General features: G+C 40.6%; 1 protein-coding gene across 1 annotated transcript; it reads right to left on the reverse strand.

Annotated features, from left to right (window-relative positions):
- Nucleotides 1-1542: 1542 nt before the first annotated feature.
- Nucleotides 1543-22706, reverse strand: PASK (PAS domain containing serine/threonine kinase). The gene is made up of 19 exons (XM_081006588.1): nucleotides 22549-22706; nucleotides 21659-21853; nucleotides 20837-21072; nucleotides 18439-18606; nucleotides 17901-18041; nucleotides 16170-16304; nucleotides 15324-15641; nucleotides 14773-14947; nucleotides 13658-13826; nucleotides 13141-13524; nucleotides 11755-12935; nucleotides 10797-10978; nucleotides 9214-9381; nucleotides 7968-8093; nucleotides 7141-7275; nucleotides 6375-6574; nucleotides 5672-5805; nucleotides 4415-4561; nucleotides 1543-3658 (listed from the first exon to the last, which is right to left on the reverse strand). Exons 1-19 carry the CDS (start codon nucleotides 22613-22615, stop codon nucleotides 3453-3455), a joined length of 4467 nt encoding a protein of 1488 aa, XP_080862714.1. The 5' UTR covers nucleotides 22616-22706; the 3' UTR covers nucleotides 1543-3452.
- Between the last annotated feature and the right edge of the window lie 344 nt (nucleotides 22707-23050).

A 23050-nucleotide genomic window follows, 5' to 3' on the forward strand; every position in this document is an offset into this window, starting at 1 on the left:
TTGCATGGCAACATGTGCAAATGGCTTTAGATACCTATTAGGTCCATAAATTACCATATGGCATATATTCAACACAAAAAACAGCGACAATTTGTTGTTGACAAGGGACAGCTGGACATATAAAGGGCTCCATTCATTACCTTCAGTAGCTTAGGGCCTCATCAAACCTAAATCCGACCCTGTATATATAGGAACAGAAATAAAAGCTCCTGAGGACAGTAGAGGAGACCTCATAAGATGATTAGCTGAAGCAGGGTTTTGAATTAAGGTTTCCAAATTACTACTGGGGGTTTTATGTGTTGGAGGGCCGACACCCACCCGTAAAACTGACACCAACTTTGAGGTAGAAAACATGATACTTTTCACAAGAAAAGCATGAACAACACTACTGTCTAAGCAGGACTGGTGAAGTCCCAAACAGGGATTTAAAATTGGAAACCCTGATGGAGCCCGCCACCATCATACACCATGTAATGAATGGAACTTCTTACCGGCCCCAGTGGAGGGGCATATCCTCCAGCTAGCTCTCTTCCTCCACTCAAGGAGGGAAGCTGGAGAAACAACTGATGTTACAAACATACTGAAATTGTGTACAAAAATAAGATAAGGAGGAAATAACTCTTAAAGGGTAATCTAACAGGCAAAGCCATTCAGTAAATTATATCATTTAAAACAGGGATGGGCAGAAGGTAGATCATCTGGTAGCTCTCTGGATTATATTAAGTGGTTCAGAAAGGATGTATGGCAAATCTAGTACTCAGAACAAATTCCTGGGTTCAGAATTCTTAATGTATACCTTTAACATTTGGCTCAGGTTGGTAGATGTAAATTCTAATGAAAAACATAAGTCTGAAATCTGTCCACTCCTAATTTAAAACTGCTTGCGTACTACATATAAAACAAAGCCTTTGCCTACCACTCCTAGAGTTTACCACACCCATTGCGTCAATCACCCATCTCCTACTACCCTCCTGAGGAAAACCCCACCCCACCCTCCCACTTTATATAAAGGTGTGATGACTTCTGTTTCAGTGTATCTGAAGAAGTGTGCATGCACACGAAAGCTTATACCAAGAACAAACTTAGTTGGTCTCTAAGGTGCTACTGGACAAATTTATTATATATATATTATTTCGACTGCGTCAGACCAACACGGCTACCTGCCTGACTCTCCTAGAGGTATTGCCTTTCTGACACCACCTCTTTTGTTCATTCTCGTAGAGAAAACTTTCCTAACATTCCTTGATGCAGCCTTCCTGACCCTGCTTTTGTTCATGTACCCCTGAAAGTGACATTTATTATGGTCATGAACCTCACTTGGTGTCCTTGGTCCAGTCATTCAGTCTAATGCAACTCAACATTATCACAAGGACTGGTGGAGGAGAGAAGAGCTACGTATTCCGCCTCTCGTTCTTTGAAAGGGGGAATAAAAGTACAGAAGTTTATTCTGTTCCTGTTGGAAAGGAACATTAGATTGTAATGGCAAGTGTGCAGAGCAAAAAGGGTTGCAACAGAAAAGGGAACAAGACTGGGCCACTGCTGTTGATAACAAGAGCCTTTAGTAAATGCATACAAAGCGATTCAGCACAGTTAAGATGGAAAATCATAGCAATCAACAAAATAAATTCTAAAAAGTTACGTTTTAAAATACAGCCTAAGTTAAAAGTCATGACACATGACTTGCTAGACCATTTAGCTTAAAGGTATCACAGCAGGTTAGAATTGTTTTGCTTCAATTCCTCCTCTCTTTAACCATGCTGTAATGTAGGGCAATTCATAAGCAGTTTGCACAGTAAACACTCCAATAACTAGTACCAAGATGCTTATGTATAGGGGCGGACTATATTAGACTATTGTCTTAGAGGTACCTACCCAGCATCATGCCTGTTTGTGTTAAACAGGCACACAATGAGCACTAATATGACTAGGTATTTTTTTCTCTTCTGTATAAACTGAGAGCTTCCTTCAAGATAAAGGAAATGAAGGCTAGCATTGGCCTAGCATTTAGTTACCTCTAAATTACAGTCCAATAAAGGTAGAAGTAGTAGGGCCTATTCTGTGCATAATAATTTGAAGATAGTTATATTATTGAAGTGCCTACCTTCTAGGTGCATCAGAGCCAAATACAACTTTACCAACTCTTTTCAGAATGCTCACCTGTCAGGTCATCCAGAAATGGAGCTGGTACAGAAAAGTAATCTAGAACACAGTTCACTTGAAAAATATGAACAGTCCCCAAAAGATTTCAAAACAGATCTATAAAATGTAGATTGACATTTTGTTCTTAGAATATATAAAAATAGCTAATGCTTCCATGAAAATTATAATTTTGCCAATTACCTGCAGAATCCATTTTTTTAAATAAAAGTCTACTGAATATGAACTACCTAATGCCTGATTCTTTGAGAAGAATCGGTGTCTTTCTATGTCAACCAGCCAGAAATATCTGACTAGAGCTTTTTCTGGACAAAGGAAAGGATTTCAGTTTCAAATCCAATAACTGAATAAAGGTGTAGAAAAACTTTCTTTTCTCTGGTGAGCAAGAAATTTGACCTACCATTGATGTCTACCAGATACAAAATGTCACCATTTATATGTGAACCTCAGAAACAGGGCCATCCAAGAAGTCAAGACATGGAGTGTTGTACGCTCCAATTGATAAGTTTTTTGGCTATGAATCGTAGATCTCCTCCAAATTGTAAGGTGATCAGGAGGAAAACAGCTCTTCAGAAACCCTTCCCTAGGTAAGCTTCAGTCACTTGTCAGTTTGGCCAATACACGGCTAAAATTCATAGTATCAGTCATCTCAAACAGAATGGCACCACTTGTAGCCTCCCTTTCAAACACTTCAAACATGCCTGGAGTATAGGACATTTACATCTAAGTGTCTAAAATCAAATAACAGTCCTGTCCGTTCCTATCAGTTCATCACTCAATGCAGCTTTTGTAGTAAAGGTTCTGTTGTGATGAGTAATTACAACAAACAATATTAATGGCAAATGGGCCAGCTCACATGAATATACCCACTATGTAGGGTGGGCAAGTGGAATTGTGGTTGCCTGACTATTTCCCTCCACCATGAGCACCTGCTGTCTCTTCTCCAGGGCTGCCAGATGTTCAAATATAGGTGTTGCATATATAATGTCTGCTCCCACAAAATCCAGTGTATAGGTTTGAATCACATGATTGCTTCCTAGATACTATGTAGCATATTTGTCATGCCATTTGAGTCTACGAGCACTAGATCTTTTTGTGAAGAGGCATTGTGAGAAGCCGGTACCCACATATACATCTCTAAGAAGCCTGTGGGTGTGGCAGAGGAATTCACAGTGAACAAAGTGAGCTACTGCTCTGACTCTGGTATTCCATCTCACGTAGGCAGTATGTTTGTCAGAATTCCACGTCCTCGGGGCATTTTTGTAAGGACTTGCTGGTGAGTGAGGAAATATTCTTCAAGCAAGTACAGAGGTAGATGGCCCTTGAGCTGCAGAGGTCGATGGCTCTTGCCCTGAGGCAGCAGTGGCTCCTGTCAGCTGGGGATCCATCAGCTCATAATTACTGGTGTCATCACTAAGGCTCTGCTCACTCTCCAGACTTGGGACTGCCCAGATGCTACCATGGCTGCAGCCAGAGGAATTCAGTTTGAAATGGTTGTTTTCTGAGGAGTAAAAAAATAAAATAAAACAAAAGATAGAAATGTATTGACTATTAATAAACCCCAAGCCACAAATATTATTCAACAGCCATTACATACTATTACTGAATTGCTCAGGTCGGCTGGCACTCTGTACATGCCCTAGAACTACTTGACTACCAAGCTTTACAAGTGAATGTGCAATAAGTATGGGACTTGCAAACACAACAGGTGGAAGCAGACATTGGTTTATGCAAGCTATCCTCCCTAACCATCTTTTTGCCATATTCTTTTGTTAAAACCCAAAGTGGGACAGTCATTTCCACTAATTCCTCCAAGTGCAATAGCCACTGTGGCATGCAACAATCTCCAAATTAAAGATCACCAGTACTGCACCTCCATATGTACAAGTGTATGTGAGCTCACATACACAAGCAAATAGGGACATAGGCAGGCCTGGTAGCAATACTTCATGAGCAATGAAATCCTTACATGTCTGGGAGTAAGTCCCACTGAACCCAAAGGAGCTATGTAGAAATATATAGGACTGCAATATAAAACTCTAATCTTGACTATAGTTGTCTAGGAGGAGTAAACCAACTTAACACAAAAAGTGTACTTGCCAGTAGGCATACACTGATTTGAACTGCACAGTTAGTCATATAGATCGTTTTCAAATTATCAAGTCTAGTCATTCCTTTACAAAATTCATTGTAGACCTTTCTTGTTTAGAAATTCAATAAAAGTTTTGAAGATAGCTTTTCGAAGCTTGTCTCCTACCTGGCTTGGCAGAGACATATACTCCCTCCCATGAGTAGTTAGCAAGGTTCAGTGGTTGTGTCACCCAAGGATCCTCCACTACCACTTCTAGAGTTGTACGATCCTCTGGAAAAGGCTGCAAGAGCCCAGTCAGCAGATTCATCAGGTCTGAGGACAACAAGGAGATGAAATAACATCAGCAGCTTTTATGCTGGTCTTCAGCTTGCCTGTCAATTGAACTGAGATTAAGCACAGCCAATGCAAGTTTGATAAACTGAGCATAATCTTTAGCATCCATCCCCATAATTTAGAAGTGTACATATTCCTCCCACAGCTTCTTCCTTCTTCCTTCCTTCCTTCTTGCAGGATAACCTTTGCTTGGCTATGAAAATGACTGAAATGGAGCCAAGCTTGCCAAATACACACCTTAGATGGCGCAAAACAGACCAATACAAGTAGACAGGTGACTTTCTAGTTCAAAAGCTAGGTCTTATGAACAATTCCATGAAATACCCCCCCCCCCAAAAAAAGTGGTTTTTAAGCACTGAAATTCATTATTTAATAGACAAGTCACATGAGAACAAACCAATAACTATTGAATGCCACCAACTTCCTGGGCATGCCTGAGGGTGGAATGGCACATTACATGCATATGTGCATAAAAAACCCCACATGGCTGCTTTTCCCGCCTCAGGATGGGAATCTGGAACTGAGAAGGGATGAGAGGCAGGAGAAAGGATGAACACCTTCTCTTCTACACAAGAAACTAGCAATACAGAAGTTTGGATTAACTTTTACGGCACATGGATAGCCGCTACAGCCAGGAAATGGTTATTCTTACTATATACGGTATATTTAAAAAAAAAAAAAATTAATGCCCAACAACAATTAGGCTGGTGTTCATGTCACACCAATCATCATAGGCTGAAGCATATGGACACGATGGGCCAATAGTAATCACCTCTGACAATGCCCCATGATGATGCCTAAAGTCACAAACTAACCTGCAGCCTTGTATATCCAAGCTTACTGGAGGCTTGACTGGAGATGGAGTGAGGCATGAAAGTGATCTACTTCCCCACCCGCTCTAGAGCATCCAAACAGAGCAAGGGAATATTTCCTTTGATCCATAGACCCATTCCCACTAACTGAAAACCCCATGTAACTTTGGGGGGGCATGTCAAATTAAATGCACACAGAAACCAAACATAGTTCTTGCCCAAATTCTATTCCCCTTCCTTTCAGTCAGTAACTCTTAATAATTAGCGAAATACACACCATCCGACACTTTGAAAGGAGGTCTTAGTACAGCATCCATAGTTTCTTCCAGCTCACAAAAAGGATTTTCTCCAAAGACTATGGTATAAAGAGTTATACCAAGTGACCACATCTCCAGTTCTGGTCCCAGGTACCTATAGAAGAATGCATAGTTCAAGTCAATAATGTTCACACACACACACACACACACACACACAACTCAAGCAAATGGGGAATTTACTAAAAAGAAAACGCAATTAACTATCATGATATCCAGGCAGCAAAATAAACTGAAAATGATTCCTTACCAACAGCCAATATATTTCCCCTCCCTCCCTCCTACCCACAGCAGATATGGCTGAAGAAATGGTGGTTGTGGGTGAGTCTGTGATTGGTCAGGGATCACAGCTGTCGACCTTCCCTTTTTTTGTGGGAAATTCCCTTATTCCAGTGCTGTTTCCTGCTGCTTCCTACTGCTATCCCAGATTGTTAGATATCCCGTAGACTGTCCCCGGGACAGGTGAGGCTGCTGATCCCTTATTTTCAAATCTGAAAGTTGACAGCTATGTCAGGGATTCCTACTGCAGCAATAAAGAGCAAGGAAGATAAAAACACTCTGTCTTTCTTTACTTTATTCTTAAGTTTGTTTTACAGGTCCTACCCCCAACCAAATCAAGCTACTGCTGGGCAAGATCTATAGGTTTTCTTTCAAATTCATACATACGGATTTCCTGAGAGCACTTCTGGTGAGCAGTACTCAACTGTCCCACAAAAGGTATAGAACAACTTGTTAGGTTCCAGGTAAGCAGCTGAGCCAAAGTCTATGAGCTTGATAGTGAAATCTTCAGCAATTATAATGTTCTCATCCTTGATATCTCTGTGAAGGATGTTCTTACAGTGCAAATAATTCACTGCAGACACCAGCTAATGAACACACAGAAAAGACCAGAGATCAAAATAGGTATCATTGCCAATAATATTTACTAAATGTAGAAATATTATTTTGACTCCCCCCCCTCAAGGACATTTAACTATTTAAAAGAGGATATACATAACCATTTGATAGATTTGCTTTTCTCTTTTTTATAGTAACTGGGCATAATATTTATCAGTTTTTTAATCCCATCCTTCCTCCAAGGAGGTCAGAGTGGCTTACATCATTCCCCCATTTTATCCTTACAACAATCTTTCGATAATGTGATGATCTATATCAAAGAGAACGTGATGCATTTCTAAGTCTCTCTGAAATAAAATTTCCAATAGCATGAGGGGTTGTTGTTTAAGTAAACAGCAGCTGCAGAGGTCCCCATTCTAACTGAGATTGTGACACAGGAAGTATTTAGTGTTTTGCTCCTACCGTGAGCTCAGTTCAGATCCCTCAACCACCATAACTATGTTCTTCTAGACAGCTTTCCGTACGATCAACTAACAAGTTGCAGATCCAGTTCATTCATGTTTTTTCTACAGATTTCACTTCAACCAAATCTTACCTGTCTGAATATGTAACTTGCCAACGGCTCATCCAAATTAGGTTGGTTATCAATGAATGTGAAGAGATCCAGGCCTGACCCATGTCTCTCCATCACCAGCTGGAAGAACTGCTGGTTCTCAAATACATCTAGCACCTGGTAATAAAGAGTACTGCTTCAACTTCACAAACTTTACACCTGGCTCCCATCCCTCCTTGAATAGGAAATGATCTATTAAGTTCAGGATTATGTCAAGCTTACATTATAGAACAATTAAAGTATATTCCACTGATCCAAAGACTAATAAGATAATGCAAATCAGGAATAAGCAATGGAAGTTTAGGAGGATTTCAACTTCCAAGGTTTTCTATGGAAACATTAACTAGATTCCTTGTACAGGATAACTACTTAAGCCACATGGGCCTTACTGTATGGACAGCTGCCCACATAGTATCTATTAAAAGCCACATTTGTCAAATAGCTGTCTTCTAATTACATTTTCATCTTCTAACACCAAACAAAATGAATCTGTGCCATAACATCCAAACATACAAGGAATTCACTACAGTGGTACCTCTGGTTACGAACTTAATTCGTTCCAGAGGTCCGTTCTTAACCTGAAACCATTCTTAACCTGAGATACCACTTTAGCTAATGGGGCTTCCCGCTGCTGCTACGCCGCCGCCACACAATTTCTGTTCTCATCCTGCGGCAAAGTTCTTAACCCGAGGTACTACTACCGGGTTAGCGGAGTCTAACCCGAAGTGTTTGTAACCCAAGGTGTTTGTAACCCAAGGTACCACTGTATATGAATTTAGATACACATTTGCATATTGGATGAACAGTACCTTAATAATATTAGGGTGCTGCAGCTTTCTCAGAATTGTAATCTCTTGAGTAACTCTCCCCAGCTCAGGATCGTCTACCCAGCAGTAGTCCAATACCTTCCCTTTCCAAATGAACTTCACTACAGCCTGGGAACAAAGCAAAGCAAATGAGGCAAAGTTGGGGAATAAACTACTTTAAATAAATAAAACCTTTAATTGCTATTAACATCTAATCAGTGAATCTTAAAAGAGTGTACATTTACAGAACAATTCTTATTAGATTGGGGGGTGGCATAGTGGAGCTGTCATCTCTTGAAAAGCCTTGCCAGTTCACTGTAGCCAGCAACATACTAATGCAAAATTACTTAAGACTACTTTTCAGTTTATACAGTTATATAAATTCTCTAAGAGAAAGTGACCCAAAACGTGAGTTTTCAAGTGTCTACTTATAGCCTGTACTGATAAGGTCACATGCATATCACTTTGGAAGTAATTCCATAACCACACACCGCTTTATTGTGGTCCATAGACCCACAATACACAGTACAATAGTAAATATCAACAGTAAGGTGTAAAATCGGGCTTGCTAGCCAACAAAGGAAATGAATTCCATAACCACTGGGGCCATCAACAAGAAAGCTGTCTCTTGTGCCCACCAACACGATTCATCTTGCCTGTGAGCAGGCCCCCCGGCACAGTTCTTAGCATATGAGGTTTGTACATGTCAAAAGGTGGTCTTTCTGGTGTTTTAGCTAATGCACAGATGTGCTCACACACATTCATTACTAGCAAGGAGAAAAAACACCAACTGAAAATTGCAGCAAAGGCTAGTTCGACTGACCCTTCTGAAATGCTATTTATATTGAACCTGTGAGAAACCACATCCACACAAAGCTTTAACAAATGTTAACAATTTATCTAGAGCATAAACGGTTTAACACAGTGAACAAGGCCTGAAGAAGAGCCCATCTAGTCTAGCATTCTCTTCTCATGGTAGCCAACAAAATGCTTTAGGTTGGTGCCACAAGCAGGGCATGAGCACAATACTCAAATCACTGGGGGTGAAGGAATCACTGGCAGAAAACAGTGTCAAGCAACTCACTTTGATTGGAAAATAAAACAGTACTATGTATGCTCATATCTGAACTCTGATATCTAGATATATGAAGGATTTTGGAAACTACTAATAAGCACTTCATTCCAAAAATCAGAAGGATTATCAATGAATAGTTCTGTTAACATTTGATAAGTAGTTTTGCTCTTTCACCTCCTTGCAATCCTTTTTGCACCTGGCTGTCCAAACAAATCCAAACGCTCCTCTGCCAATGAGTGTAAGTGTGTCATATTTCTTTCCATAGTCTCCCTCGCAAGCCCTCAGTCTTTCTAGTTCTTCAGCTCTTCGTGAATTCTCAAACACAGGGGTTGCTTTGATCAACTGCAGAAGACAACACAGACGCTACAAAATCAGAGAACTAGCTAACATTTGTCTAATCTAAAAAAATAATGAAATACCCAGTACCCTTTGTACCAGTCTCAGCAAATTGGCAATTCCAGCAATCATCACTAATTTCCAATGAATCATGGTCAAACCTGTCAGTCAGGCTTCCCATACCTTTTTGTTAGGAAGACTGCTCCAGAATAGCCAGCAAATAGCTGGAAGGTGGCTGAGTGTTCTGAATGGGCTAGGGGGCATTTCTTCTCCTCCCCTAACTAAGGATAATATAATATACCGGTAGGTCATGGTGAATCTATAAAGCAGGGATCAAGAATGCTTTCTGCTCCACAGGTCAGATCCTTTTTAGGATCAGTCTCATGGGTCAAATTTGACAGGTGGATGGGGTTCCCCGATGGTCAGCCACAAGCAATTATGATATCACATGACTGGCAGGTTGGCAACCCTACCATCCTCTCAAAATCCCTTGTGCAACTATTATAATCATTTTTTTATATTTGATTGTGTATGTTTTTTCTGTCTTTAATCTTTATCATGAAATTATTTGAGATGCTTCATAGGAAGATAAATTAAACAAACAAAATAATAAAAGCTGTTAGCCAGAAGCAGTCACTAAGCCACTGTATTTTCCAGTCAAAAGTTCCATCTACCTGCCGAAATGTTTTTGGGCAGCAGATTTAGGAATTGGCATTGCCTCCCATTTCTTGGGATGCATCCAAACTAGTATTCTCATCATATTTCATTTCATTTTTAACCTTCATTAACCCAGCAATAAATCTTGGCACTCTCTTTTTTAAAACAAACAAAACTAAAGCAAAATGAAGCTGACTACTCCTTTTTCTAAATAAAACTGAATTTGTGAAATTACACCTGGCACCCATGCATGCTTCTGAAAATACAATGCAGTTTGCAAAAGGCCAACATGACAATGGTGGGGAGAAGGCAGGTTTACACAGTATTGTGAGTGGACTATCTGGGGATTTTGAACTAGGTCAAGTTAGTTTCTGCCAGGAGCAACTGACTTGTGATACTAAGGGTAGATGAAATTCAACATCAAACCAAGGCAATTGTTCCACCAATGCAAGCATTTCTACTTGCCAGGCTGAGCTATCTCTTCTCTCCTCCCCCTGTACAGTATTCGGAGGGTTCTCCGGGTTCTCCTGACCCACTAAGCTGACAGGGGAAGGGTCTTGCTGTGCTGGCTCCCACTAGTGCAATTCTTTAGTTGAATGTGACCTATAGCGTGTTGCACATCCTATCTTCATATAGCTGGTTGTTTGTGTAAAAAGAAACAAACATACCAACCAGTCAAGTTAGCAGGTTTGCCTACTATTTTTATTTCATGCCCAAAAGTCAGGGGCAGGGCTTAAAACAGCCAGAAGATCCTATATACTTACTTCTGCCAAGCTAAGTGCAGAGACGTCACTTAGGTTTGGGGAGGAACTGGCCAAACTGGAAAGTAAGAACTGTGTTTTTGCTGCTGCTTGTTTCCGACTCTGAAAGTGGTCTCTCATAACCCAAATGCAGAAGAGGGCAGCAGGGTCATGCAGTTCCACACGTTTCACTTCAAAGAGTATAGCTGCAAAAATAGAAAGCCCATCAAGAAGGCACTCTAATACCCTAAATAAATGGTGAGATATATAATTTAAACTCTTAGCCCTGATAGCAAGAATCTGAAATTCACAAATGTTTTTTCACTGGAAAGGCTTTTAAAAACATAAAACGTGTAAATTCTTAAACGTGAGCAAAAAGGGCTTAATTAAGAACCAAGTAAATAAATAGTAGAAGATGGAGTTTCATCACTGGATCTTTTCCAACAGAAGAATACTCAGTCCTTCTTAAGCAGCAGGCTGATCAACATCATAAGCACATAAGATCATTCTAAAGCAACCCATGTAGGAACACCAAGGCGTTGGCCTTCAGACAGCCTGCTGTTCACTTTATAGGACTGACAAGCACTCCGACAGCTGACCAGCCCATTTGCAGTTTAAAAAGTTAACCATAAAGCTGCTTGATCAAAATTAAGGCAGAGGTGGACAAGCTCTGCCTAAACATTTTGGCACACCAGAAGTTATCTCTCCTAATTTCACTGCCAATCAAGTACAGATTGAACTCAAAATGTTAGTAAAATCAAATTAATGTTTTCCTCTGCTACTGTGTTTTTGCATTCCGATCGTGGATGACCAATGCATTAAACCACAGCTTGTCTCTTATTCTTGAGTCAACAGGTTTGTTTTATCATTCCTTGCCTGCTTCGCTCACACTGAACACCAGATTCATGTAACCTTTCCATGCACACTTATGCCCAATTAAATATACTAATGCAAGAAGCCAAAATGTCTACTTTGAACATACCAAGTCGAGAACCATCTCTGTGGTAGCAGTTACCCGAATAGTTGCCTTCTAGGATCTCGTTGTTCAAAGTAATTGCTGAGGACTGTACAGCTTCTTGTTTCACAGGAGTTGATGTTAACTGTGCCATGCTCTGCTGCATTAACGGCATGAGATCTTCCTGGGACTGTACATCACTGTGCAGTGAACATCCTTTTAAATGTTCCCCCATTCTCTCTGCTACACTTTTGTCCTCTGAAGCACAGCATGTAGAGAGGTCGAGATCCACACACCCTGAATGCTTGCTAGAGAGTAAGCCCTTCCGATGGCCTATTGGAGAACCGTCGCACAGTAGGGGGTCTATCTGACCACTTACAGAAGTATTAATTTCCTGGTCCATGGGCCGCTCAAGATCTTCCTCACTTAACAATGGAAGCTTTATTGGTCTAGAGGCAGCAGAGAAGTCTGAATTCACCTCGCCACTAATCCTCAAGGTCAGGTCCGTCAAACCACAGCAAACAGAATCAACCTCATCACTTGGCTTCTTACCACCCACAATTTCCAGTGCAGAGACATCACAAGGTATTGATGATCCTGCTGGAACAGGAAGGCTGCTGCTCCTTTCATCAGGTAACAAGGCTGATGAATCCATTGCTGAATTTTCTAGTTCAGTATTTTCAAACCTCAAGCTCTTTCTACTACTTGTCAGATTTACTGTTGGCAACTCATCTATCATCCCATGAGTGTGTTTGGAACATGGCACTTGCTTGCTACACATGGGTTCATCCAGTGTGGGAGTCCCACAGGACACCTGCGCAGCATCACAAGTCACACTTGCCCCAAGCCCTAAATCCTCTTCTAAGAAGCATGTCACAGAAGTCTGATCACCCATGAAAAAATTCTCTCTTTCTGAAGACGTAGTGGCATAATGGCACTTCATGATTTCATGTGGTGAACCAGAACTGTGTATCTCCAAAGGGTCATCTTCTTCTTTATGAACTAGATCAGATGCGCACCTGGCAAGATTCTTCTCTCTCAGTTTAGTTCTACCTTCCAACATGCATGGTTCAGAATGAAATCGTTTTGGAGAATGTATTTTGTACTGCTGGCAGTCGTTTAGTTTTGCAGCCTCTGTCTCAGGGCAGCCTCCATCCTGAGAACTCTCAGAAGGCAGTGCTTCATTATGGACCAATGCATAGTCCCTGCTGTGTAAGAAAACAAGTTACTAGTTGGGTTATAATGAACGAGGGAGCATCTTCCCCATTACATTACATTCCTTGCCCTTCCCTATCCCATGGTGTAAGATCAGGAGATCCCACTGGAGCTGTCCAGTTCCGAACATCAGTGGCAGCTGGATACCCAATATCCTTTGGTAACTGGAAACACTTGCCACATGCAAGTAAAACCTACCCATTCACTGGTGAGACTGACTCTGGAAGAGATGATACAACAGAAGGCAGGCCACCCCCTCTGTCCAGCTGGGTATGGAACTCTACTCCATCGCTGCTCATTGTAGTGGCAGATTGGCACTTCATTATTTCATGTGAACCAGAATCACGCATATCCAATGGCCCATCTTCTTCCTCAGATGCGCACCAGACAAGGTTTCTGCCTCGCACTTTAGTGCTACCTTTCAACACACACTGTTCTGAATGAAACCGTTTGGGAGAGCATACTTCTAACCGCTGACAGTTAGCAGGTTTTATAGTCTCAGCGCAGCCTCCATCACATCGACTCCCAGAAGGCAGCACGTCATCACTGGCCAGCACATCGCTGGATGGTGTATAGCCCCTGCTGTGAAAGAAAGCAAGCTGCTGGTTAGGTTATGTTGAACGAGAGCAGAATCTTCACCAGTGTTTACCACTCCCTGATAAAACATCAGAGCCAGCTGCGTTCCTAGTGCACTTTTGTGACTGTCAAAACCTACCCATTCAGTGCTGCAGCTGCCTCTGAGGAGGATAACAGAACAGAACACAAACTACTCCCACTCTTTGGCTGGGTTTCCTTCCTGGTACAGAGTTCTGCTCCATCACTCCTTGCTAAATCCTGTTGCTCTTGCAGCAAAGCCACATCTCCAGCAAGGAGTGGGCGAGTGCCTGGAACAAAGAAAGAAAACTGTGGTATGTTGCAAGTTTTCACCAAGGCATGCACTGGAAGACTCTATGGGCCATTCCACATGTAAATGTTTTTAATGGCTAAATGGCTCCCCACAATGTCTTTTCTGCTGAATATGAAAGGTTAAATGAGATGTAAGTGCTTAAAATGTTATAAATTTAGCAAGTATGTCTTGTAACATTTACATACTGACATTTTAACACCTCAGGCAATCCTTCTGTAATGGCACCCAGAATGTGGAATTATTTCCCTAGAGAGTCAGCTGTCCCTTACAATTAGTTACTTTTAGGTGCCAACTCAAGACATACTTGTTTTCTCAGGCCTACAATACTGGTTGAGAGAAATTGGCTGTTGGACTGTTTTGCAATCTGGAATTTGGCTTATGTTGTTGTTTTATGATATTTATATACATATAATATAATATAATATAATATAATATAATATAATATAATATAATAATAGTACCTCTCACAGTTAGCTAAAATTATGCTCTTGAAGTCTGAAGCAGGCCATTCTAAGGCTAAAAGAGCAGTTGTTTAAGGGAGGGACAAGAACGCTGCTTATTTACTGTGGACAGCCCTTCCAGGGGGCATGCATCAGCCAGCCAGACAACAAAAGTTAACACCCTATTTCCTTGAATTGCTGTGTAGCAATTCTCCAGTGAGGAACAGTTTCTAGTATCAAGATCCATGAGACATATCAATTAAACCATGTTTCAGGTAACTCTGTGGTACAACCATTTCAAGTTGTTATCCTTTTATTTTTGCAGATGGATATGTCCGAAAGAAGTGAGAACAAAAAAAATTCTATCAAGAGGAAAAGTGTGAATATGACATTCCATTCATTATAATGTCAGATCCATTCCACGACCTATTAAAAATAAAAAAGCATAGCTTTTTGTTGCATTTCCCACCTCCGTAAATTTACCTTCACTTCCTTCCGCCATACCACAGCCATCTACCTCGGTTCCGTTGAAGCCCCCAGAAGAGCTCACATTTTCTGAGTCCACATCGTAACTTTCTCTAGATTGTGGGAGTTGCAAAGAGGAATCATCAGCTCTATCCATGTACTTATAAAAACCAGGAATCAAGAATGTGATGTTCTGAAATACAAAATAAATGTGATGAAATCCCTCCTTTCCCCCTCACTGCATACCAGAATAATATGTGACTGAATAAAAATATCATATGAGTAATCTTTGTCCAATATGCACTTTAAAAACCATTGTTGTACAATGTAGTCTGTTTCTGGAACTTTGAAAGTGAGTTCCCCCTTGCTTTGGCAGATCTTAGCTAATTTCTGACAACTTAATTACAATGTGCCACTCAATATTATGCCACTGTCAAATGGCGTCCCCCCCACCCAACTAATCCTCAGCAATCAGCAGTGGAGTGGATATACTTCCCAAGTGGTAGCATTCCCATGACTTCACCGTGATCTTTCTCTAGAGGAAAACAAAAGCAACAACAAAACAATACCTTCCCTAGCAGCTCCTTTTTCTCATAACCAAAGAGCATTAGAGAAAACGTATTGTTGATTCCATAAATTGTACCATCCGCTTGAACAGTGATTAGTCCGCTGATGGTGGTGAACACCCAGATGGAAGCACGGAAAGAACAATCTACAGGGGAGGTGATGCTGGTGTCATCTTCTAAAATTTCAGCATCAGGTACTGGTGCAGACTTATCTGGTACAGGGTTGATGTCTTCAACAGGCAAGTTAACTTCCAGTTTCAGGCTGAGAGGAAATGTTGTCCCCTCTCTTGCTCGGCCAACAGATCTCTGAATTTTGATATTCTGGGGGGAGGAAAAGAAGACTTGTAACATAATGCAAATCTAAGCCAATTAAAAGCTCAGTGACAGTGGCCAAGAAATCAGTCAGATGAATTTTGACAGAAGGCCTTAAATTACTATCACAGAGTTATGCACAAGAATCAGTCCATGCAGAAAACTAACTAACAGACTAACAGATGGACAACAAAGTGGATCTTGTGAACCTTTACCATTACAGAAAGACCTATATTTCAAGGCTGGAACTCTAAAAAAACACCATCTATTACTTAGCATTTTGAAGATTTTACTGCTCCCTCTCCATATTTGCATGTGTATCTTATCATCAACAATCTCATATAACTATTTGGACATGGCTTATATTTATACATTTAGAATATGTTTTATGAATTGTTCTTTTTTATGCATTCTTATTGTTAATGAGAACAGACTCCCCTTCCCCTTTTCCTTCTATTTGCAATTAAGAAGAAAAAAGAAACAAATTACCCAAATAACATTTAAAAGAACAGCTAAGTATAATTTACATCACGGTACCTTTGGTATTTTCTTGCCAGGTATAGGAATTTGAACAGATGGAATCATGTCTGTTATGTACTGACCAACCACTTCTTCCGATGAGGCATAACCATAGAGATGAGCAAAAAGGAGGTCACAGGAAGTAATCTCTCCCTTAAAATGAGAGTTACAAGAATTAGGCTCATGAGGACACTGCATTCTAAAATATTAGTTCTTGACAGTAATTAAGGTAAAATGGCCAAAATTTATGCAAAGAGGGTAAAACAATTCAGCACCACTAATTCAGCAGACTTGGTCTCAATGAAATGCCACTTTAAGATGGATGATGAATTTCCTTGTGGTTGTTTATTTTATCCCCTGAAATCTAGATAATTTAGATGCATTTATTTTATTTACAACATTTTTAGGATGATTTTCTGACCTACAAAAAGCCTCCAATAAGAAACAATTATTAAATTACATTTTTTTAAAAAATACAATAATTTACTTTTTTGAGTGCCTCGCAAAGCCAAGCAATCCCTTCACATCAACAAAAGTTCCATACCTATCTCAAATTACAGCAGCAAGGTTAAATCATTTATTTAAACAATTCCAGTCCCCAGTACAGTGGTACCTCGGGTTACATATGCTTCAGGTTACATACGCTTCAGGTTACAGACTCCGCTAACCCAGAAATAGTACCTCGGGTTAAGAACTTTGCTTCAGGATGAGAACAGAAATCATGCTCCAGCAGCGCAGCAGCAGCAGGAGGCCCCATTAGCTAAAGTGGTGCTTCAGGTTAAGAACAGTTTCAGGTGAAGAACAGACCTCCGGAACGAATTAAGTACTTAACCCGAGGTACCACTGTATGTTGTTTTTAGGGAGCCTCCAGCCTCATGGGCCTAATGAGATACGGCAGGGTTCCTAATTTGACCCACAAGGGCATTTTCCCCAAACCATGCCCATCTGCCTCATACCTGACATCATATATGATGTCAGGTTATATATTCCATTATACAGCAATGGAAAACTCAGCTTTAAGCCTATTCCAAATTGTTCCTTGAGCAACTAGATTCACTGGCAGTCCCTATCAGCTGATCAGCCTGCCTGCAAACCCCACTGAGAACAGCTTCACTAGGGAGTTCTTCATCACAAATCCTCTGGTATAGAGGACTCTCAGCACCTCCAAAAGCGACACACAATAACCACCAATCACCTGATTAGTGGTGGCAGAGAGCCTTATTGAAGTTTTCTGTTTGCAGGCGTGGTTTGATTTCAAACCATAACTGCAAATAGACATCCCCCCCCCCGCCAGTCTGCAGAAGAAATGCCCATCTGTGTGCATGAATTGAATCCAAATCACACCTGCAAATGGACTTCAAAGTGACCTCTCTGAAGTTGGTACCTGATGCCATAATGACTTAAGATGATCAGAAGGCAGGCAACACTATCCACCTGTCAAAGGTTAGCTTAGGGAGGTGGGGAAAGGAAGGATCCTGCACACCAGCCAGATCTAGCTTACCAACCCATTTTAAGCAAAATGTTGCTCCAAGTAAATGGGTCATATAAAATCACTAGCACAAAACAACTGATGAGCATTATATATATATATATATATATATATATATATATATATGACAAAAATTGGCTGGTAAATTGCTTTGTGTGTGATGAAAACCAAAATTGTTTCAATAACTCCTAGTACCCCATAACTGTACTTGATAGCTAGTTGAAAGATGTTGCTGCAATTTAAGCTAACTGGATACTCACTCTGCTTGTGAAGAAAACAGAGGCAGAAAGTCTTTCCACAGGCTCCAAAACCACCACACAGTACTGACTGCAATGGGTTTTCATTCTTCTCATCCATACAGAAACTGGGATCTTTTCATTGCTATGGGAAATAACATCTACCTGTTGATAAAAGACAGTGTTAAATTTCTAGTCTGTAGTGCTTAAAATTTGATCAGCCATGCGACAAACTTTCAGTGACTGACTTTCAATACAAACCTTTTGTGTTTTTATTTGTAGAATTTTGCAAATATAATAGCTTTACTATATAGGATATGCAAGTGTGTAAGCAAATAAGCATACAGTACATTACTTCTGAAGTAACAACTTTTAGGTGTTTAAAAACCGAACAAATTTTAAAGTACCTCTTCATTAAATATGAGCAAGAGCAGCCTTATATTTACATGTTGGCTTCCTACAGGCCCTTCTGTGGCTATTAATACCTATATGAGTAGTAGTAAAAATTCAGAAATGGTAGCATATACATTGCTGCTATGATAAATAGTCTGTTCTCACATACCACAGTTCCAGGAACTACTGCTTCATATTCAGCATCATCATGCTCTTCCTTCAGTGCTTCCATAATATCCCAATTGGATTTTGAAATCATCTGAGATAATTTCTGGCCAATCACCTCCTGAGTACTGTAACCAAGAAGCTTGCAGGCTTTGTCATTTGCAACTAGAATCTAAAACAGAGGAACAAGAAAAGTAAACTCAGCTTTTCTTCTTCTGTTAAAAGCAGAGTTTGATGCTATTTCAATGGGGAATGAGCTCTTCAATTTACATTGATAATCCAAGTTACTTTGTACAGAAGCATTCTTATACATTCTTACTCAAAAGGCAGAGTGGAGCAACAGATAGATAGATAGATAGATAGATAGATAGATAGATAGATAAATTTATTGTCATTGTCCGTATATACACAGTATACACAACAACGAAAATCAAACACCCACCCAAAGACCGGGTTCACATACACATTTGCACGTATCTCCAACACTCTCATCCTATTCAGACATAATCTATAAAAACATATCATACTCCAGAATGTAACATAACCTATTAAAGGCATAACATAACCTAAAAACCTGTCTCATTCCTTCCTACTCCCTGCTTGCTATTTCTTGCAACTGGCCCTGAGATCATTATTTAGTGCAATCAGAGCTCTTGGATAGAAACTATTCAGAAGGCGTGTGGTTCGTGTTTTCATTGTCCTATATCTTCTGCCCGAAGGCAACAGTTCAAAGAAGTTGTGAGCAGGATGGGTGGGATCTCTCAGGATCAGTAACTTTCTCCAGATCATGCCCCAAATATATGACCAGGACAAATGTCTGCTAATCACTGTTTCACAATTTACCCTCTAAAAGAGATACTGTTTGCTTTTCAGCTTTATCTGTGTACTGCTCAAATAAATTTATTGTATAAATATCCCATTAACAGTGCACCATAGCCTTGTTTACTAACATGCCTTCAATAAGTAATTCAAGCTAAAATACCAACAAGTCAGACAACTAGCAAACTACAATATTATGGGTTCTCGGATATAGGCAGCAATCTCTAGTTAAAAGAACAATTACTTAATTGGCCCTTAACAATAAAAGTGGCATACCAAAAACAGTTATTACCAAACCACATCCAGCCCCATTTTAGTCTACAGTTTTACAGACATAGCCAGCTGCAGCTGCTCTCAGTGAAAGGGGTTGTTTGCAACTCCAACCATACACAACAATGTAGTAGCAAAGTGAAAAATTATCCATATAGATCCCATTGCATTTTCAAGATACGACATGGAGCAGACACTCTTTTCCAATATTAAAAAAGAGCAAAAGCAGCCCGACCCCATTCTTTAGCTATCAGCCAGCTTCCTTTCACCCCAACTTGGCTACTCATTTAACAAACTAGTTAGCAAATTCAACATTGATTCAGTAGTCTGCCTTGCCTCTGTCCTATGCTTTAGCTGAGCTGTCCAATTTTTTTTTTTTAGTTAATTTGTACAGTACAACATAGATGTTCATTCATTTGGATGCTAGTCTGGTGCAGTATCATTAATATTTTTAAAGTTTTAAAAAGCTATGATCAGCTTTTTAAAAGAAGAAAAACTGTTCCAGGAAGAAATTTGTGACATTACAGGGATCAAACAATCTGCCTTCTGAATGGCTGACATCTGATTTAACAGGAAGATAGATATTAAACCCTCACCATAAAGTCAGTGCTGAAGAAAAAACTATACACCTGTACAAACTGTAGGCAGTGCAATTCCCCACTTCAAGTTATGTACATCTCTACATGCATCCTCATACTACCATTCCGCTAACCACTTAGTTGTGCAGCGGCAGCTTAGTCACCAAACTTTATTACACTGGGCCAAGACTCCTCACTACGTTGGTGCAAAGTGAAGATAAGCACTCTTGTACAAGTCAATGAAGAAAATACTGAACCAGGTGTACCTGTGCTTTGACTCTGTGTAAGACAGCTTCCTGTGTTCACATATTTGGGGTCTCGTCATGAATCAGACTGATATCAAAGGTTGCAAGCATTGTTAATGATTTTTATACAGTTATTTTACCATAGTTTTCTACACACCACTAAAGAGAATATTTGTATACTAACAAAAGTACATGTACATATGAGTCTTTAGGAAGGGGGGGGAGTTTTCTGCATCTGAAAAGTATGATTATCTTATATTAGTGCTGTACTATAAAATTACAAATATATTTAGTTTGATTTATTTTTTCCCCCTGACACACCCTGCCTGACCCAATCCAAAACCATTTGCACCATTCATGATGCAAATGAATTACTGCAATATATGTATAGTACAACTACAACAGGCTTTCCTACCCAGGTGTCCTCTACATACACATTCACAGTGTGCAATTGTGTGTAAGGTAACACTTTACAAAAGCTAATTATTACCTCAGTTGTTCTGACATCCACAGTGAAAACAGCTTTGTTTGGGTTGCGCACAGCAGTTGCCAGAGCCTGGATGGATTCTTCCAAAGTCAGAGCATTTAAGAGAGAACATGAAGAGGTACTGCATATCGAACAAGAAAGGGAATTGTTTTCCAAATGAGTCCAAGTGTTGTGAAACTTGCTAGCACAGATGTTCTGGGCAGCTAACGAAGATAAGCAAAAGGAACTCCATCCATTTTCTGAGAAGAAAGGGGAGGAAAGTTCCACAAGTATCTGTCATTAAAATATATGTAAGATTTCAAGACAACCACGTATCAACTGTTAAAAAGAAACATTGTTACAGGCAATAATTTGTTTTTTAAAAGTTACAGGGAAGCACTAAGCATGAGAAAAAGACTAGAAAGGCAATTGTGTTTTAATTAATTAACCTAAAGAGACAAATGACTCATTCCCTGAATACTGTCTCAAAAAGCACCGGGCACCTGTACCGGATAACAACCATTATATGATGAGATTCCCATCAGTGGGATGGAAAGGATCAATAATGGCAAAATGCCAAGCATCTAGTCAGCAAGGCTAAGCATATTACAAAAAATCATAGCATGCCTACAAAAACATTCACAATTCAAAGACAATTATGATCCATTTATGTCCAATTTTCCAATAAACTTCCTCTTTAGTTCCTATTTCATTCCCTTAGTGTTCCTTTCTCAAAGCTCTTTTTGAGAAACACAAGCATGTCCGCATGATTAAAGAGTTGAAAATTACCTCTCTGTCTTTGACTAACAAATACATTTAATACATCTCAACCTGCCAAGTAATCACCTGACAAAGATGTTTTCTTCTTGCAGAGCCTGGAAAGCCCACTCTTCCTTTTCTTGTTTATCCAGGGAAATGACTTGCTTAGTTCTTCACAGACACCAGGATGGGACAAGGCTATTGTAGAATCCACAAGGACCTCTTTGGATGGTGACATGGTCATGCACGGACTAGAGTACTTCCGCCTAAAACATCCAGCCTCTGTGAGGGAAACAGAAGTTGCACATTAATATCTCAGGCTGTACACACCATTCAGTTTGGCTGAACAAGATTCTGATATGTTGGTAAAGAGGCAGCAGGGCAAAAACAGGTATTGGGGGGCAAGGGGAAGTTGGACAGCAAAGAGATGGCCAGTGAACATAAGACATCTCAGCAGGACAAGGATGAAGAGGAATGAGGAAAGGATGGATCAGACCTGAAGCACTGAAACAGGGGATAGAACTAGACAGAAGCCAGCAGAAAGAGATGCCATTAAAATGTTTAACAGCAATTACAGTTGGAAAACAAAACCTGCATTTAGGCAAACAGCAGCCAAGCACAGGATAAAAACTACTGGGTTTGCCACCCAAATTGGCAATTTATTTCCCTAGTGGAGAGCCAACCAAGAATGAGCAACAGGCCAAGAGCTGATGGGCAATGGTAGAGGCAGTGACGAAAAGTAGTTGAAATCACAGCTATATTCTAATCTGACAGCAAATAACCCCCATTACGTGATGGGGAGGGCACCCAAAACAACCCACATTGCTTGGAAATGTAGTCATTAACTGATAACAATCGGAGGTTTCGAGAGTTTACTATTTATTTGGAAGCAGGGGAGAACTAAGTTTACCCAACCGAGAAGGAAGCGCCCTCTGCACATGTTCAGAGGTACCCTTTATATTTAACCCTATATGTACCGGAGCTGGTCCCTGGGGCTGAAGATGTGCTCCGGGGCTGAACCGAAGCACCTTCCTTCCCGCTCATCCCAAGACTTCATCTGCCAGACTTCAGACGCAACTGCCTTCCTGCCCGCCCGCGGGTTTCCAGGGGTCGACCTGAGTAGGCCGAGAGCAGAGTCGAGAGCCAATGAGACGCGGCAGAACTGGCGACGGACAGCTGGGCAATCCAACCAATTTCGAGGCGGGGGGCGGAGCCAGCCCCCGCGCTCGGAGACAAAGAAGTAGAAAATCCCGCGCAAAACGGTTGCTAGGGACGCGCCAGCAACGTTTTATAGAGCCATGGGGGCGGGAGAGAAAGAAGCCCAGCTCCGGCGCTTCCCCGTCGTCAGGCGGGGAGGGAAAGGGAAACATGACGACTTTCTCTTGCCCAGGGAAGAACTTTCTCAGCATGAATTTCTTCCACTGCCCTATACACGTTTCAATATATTTGCATGTTTATAGTCCTCACGCAGCTTATGGT

Source organism: Podarcis pityusensis (genome assembly GCF_964106645.2).
Source record: "Podarcis pityusensis genome assembly, chromosome: 5".
Classification (NCBI taxonomy): domain Eukaryota; kingdom Metazoa; phylum Chordata; class Lepidosauria; order Squamata; family Lacertidae; genus Podarcis; species Podarcis pityusensis.

Bases quoted from the DNA above. Each gene is read 5' to 3' on its own strand.
- PASK (XM_081006588.1), bottom strand. From the start codon at position 22,615: ATGAGCGGGAAGGAAGGTGCTTCGGTTCAGCCCCGGAGCACATCTTCA. The intron at 21,854-22,548 runs GTACATATAGGG...TTTCCCTCACAG, and splicing joins AGCCCCAGGGACCAGCTCCG to AGGCTGGATGTTTTAGGCGG. The intron at 8,094-9,213 runs GTGAAAGAGCAA...CTTTGTTCCCAG, and splicing joins GCAAAAAGGATTGCAAGGAG to GCTGTAGTGAAGTTCATTTG.